This window comes from Haplochromis burtoni, unplaced genomic scaffold (genome assembly GCF_018398535.1).
Source record: "Haplochromis burtoni strain Fernald_Lab_line unplaced genomic scaffold, NCSU_Asbu1 Contig_3493, whole genome shotgun sequence".
Lineage (NCBI taxonomy): Eukaryota > Metazoa > Chordata > Actinopteri > Cichliformes > Cichlidae > Haplochromis > Haplochromis burtoni.
Genome location: NW_024585854.1, coordinates 1 through 1,017, shown reverse-complemented (window position 1 = coordinate 1,017; position 1,017 = coordinate 1). Strand labels below are relative to the sequence as shown.

At 51.7% G+C, this 1,017-nt stretch overlaps 1 protein-coding gene across 1 annotated transcript; it reads left to right on the top strand.

Moving 5' to 3' along the window:
• Window positions 1–6: 6 nt before the first annotated feature.
• Window positions 7–867, top strand: LOC106632888 (serine/threonine-protein kinase WNK4; the record flags this gene model as incomplete). Its single annotated transcript, XM_014331591.1, has 4 exons — window positions 7–105; window positions 184–272; window positions 356–575; window positions 655–867. Coding segments are annotated over exons 1-4 (606 nt in total), but the record flags the coding sequence as incomplete, so codon positions are not given.
• Window positions 868–1,017: the final 150 nt, after the last annotated feature.

The window sequence follows — 1,017 nt, the reverse complement described above, 5'->3', positions numbered from 1 at the left end:
GTGGACATTTACGCCTTCGGCATGTGCATCCTGGAGATGGCGACCTCCGAGTATCCATACTCTGAGTGTCAGAACGCTGGCCAGATCTACCGCAAGGTCACCAGTGTAAGGCCCCGCCCTCGCTTAGCGCGTTTTACTTCATGTCCTCATGCCCAGATTTTTGACTTCCTGTTTGTCTCTCAGGGAATCAAACCTGAGAGTTTTTCCAAAGTGACCATCCCAGAGCTGAGGGAGATCATTGAGGGCTGCATCCGCACCAAGAGCAGCGAGAGGTAATGCCATGAGTTTGTGGGCAGTTCACGGCCTGTGGTAACAGCAGGAAAACTCAGTGTTTGTTTGTCTTTCTGGCCTTCAGGTTCACAGTTCAGGACCTGCTGGATCACCGGTTCTTCCAGGAGAAGCTGGGCGTCCACGTGGAACTGGCAGAAGAAGACGATGGTTCGAAGACGTCGCTGAAACTCTGGCTGCGGATGGACGACAACAAGAAGCTTTGTGGCAAATATAAAGACCATAACGCCATAGAGTTCGTGTTCGAGCTGTACAAGGACGTCCCCGAGGAGGTGGCTCAGGAGATGGTACCCGCACCGCCGCACAGGTGGCATCACACCATGACACCAGTTGGCAGGTGGTCTTACCTGTGTCTCTGTGTCACAGGTGGTGCTGGGGTTCGTGTGCGAAGCAGACTATAAGGTGATTGCCAAGGCGATCAGATACCGGGTGACGGCCATAAAGCGCCAGCGGGAGAAACGGCGCCGCCTGGAGGAGGAAAAGCTCAAACACCAGAAAGAAGTGATTGAAGAGGAGGTTGACCCCCAGGCATCTGAAACGTCCAATAAGAAGCCAGCCACAAACACAGCTGATGGGAAGGTGTGTTTAAACAGCGCCTCCTGCTGGCAGAGATTACACCTGCAGTCCGGATCTTTGAATATCGAACAGTTTATGTTTTTCAATAACACGTAATTTTAAGATTAAAGATCTTCACCTTCCTCCATTTTAATTTCACAGCAGGATTCAGCC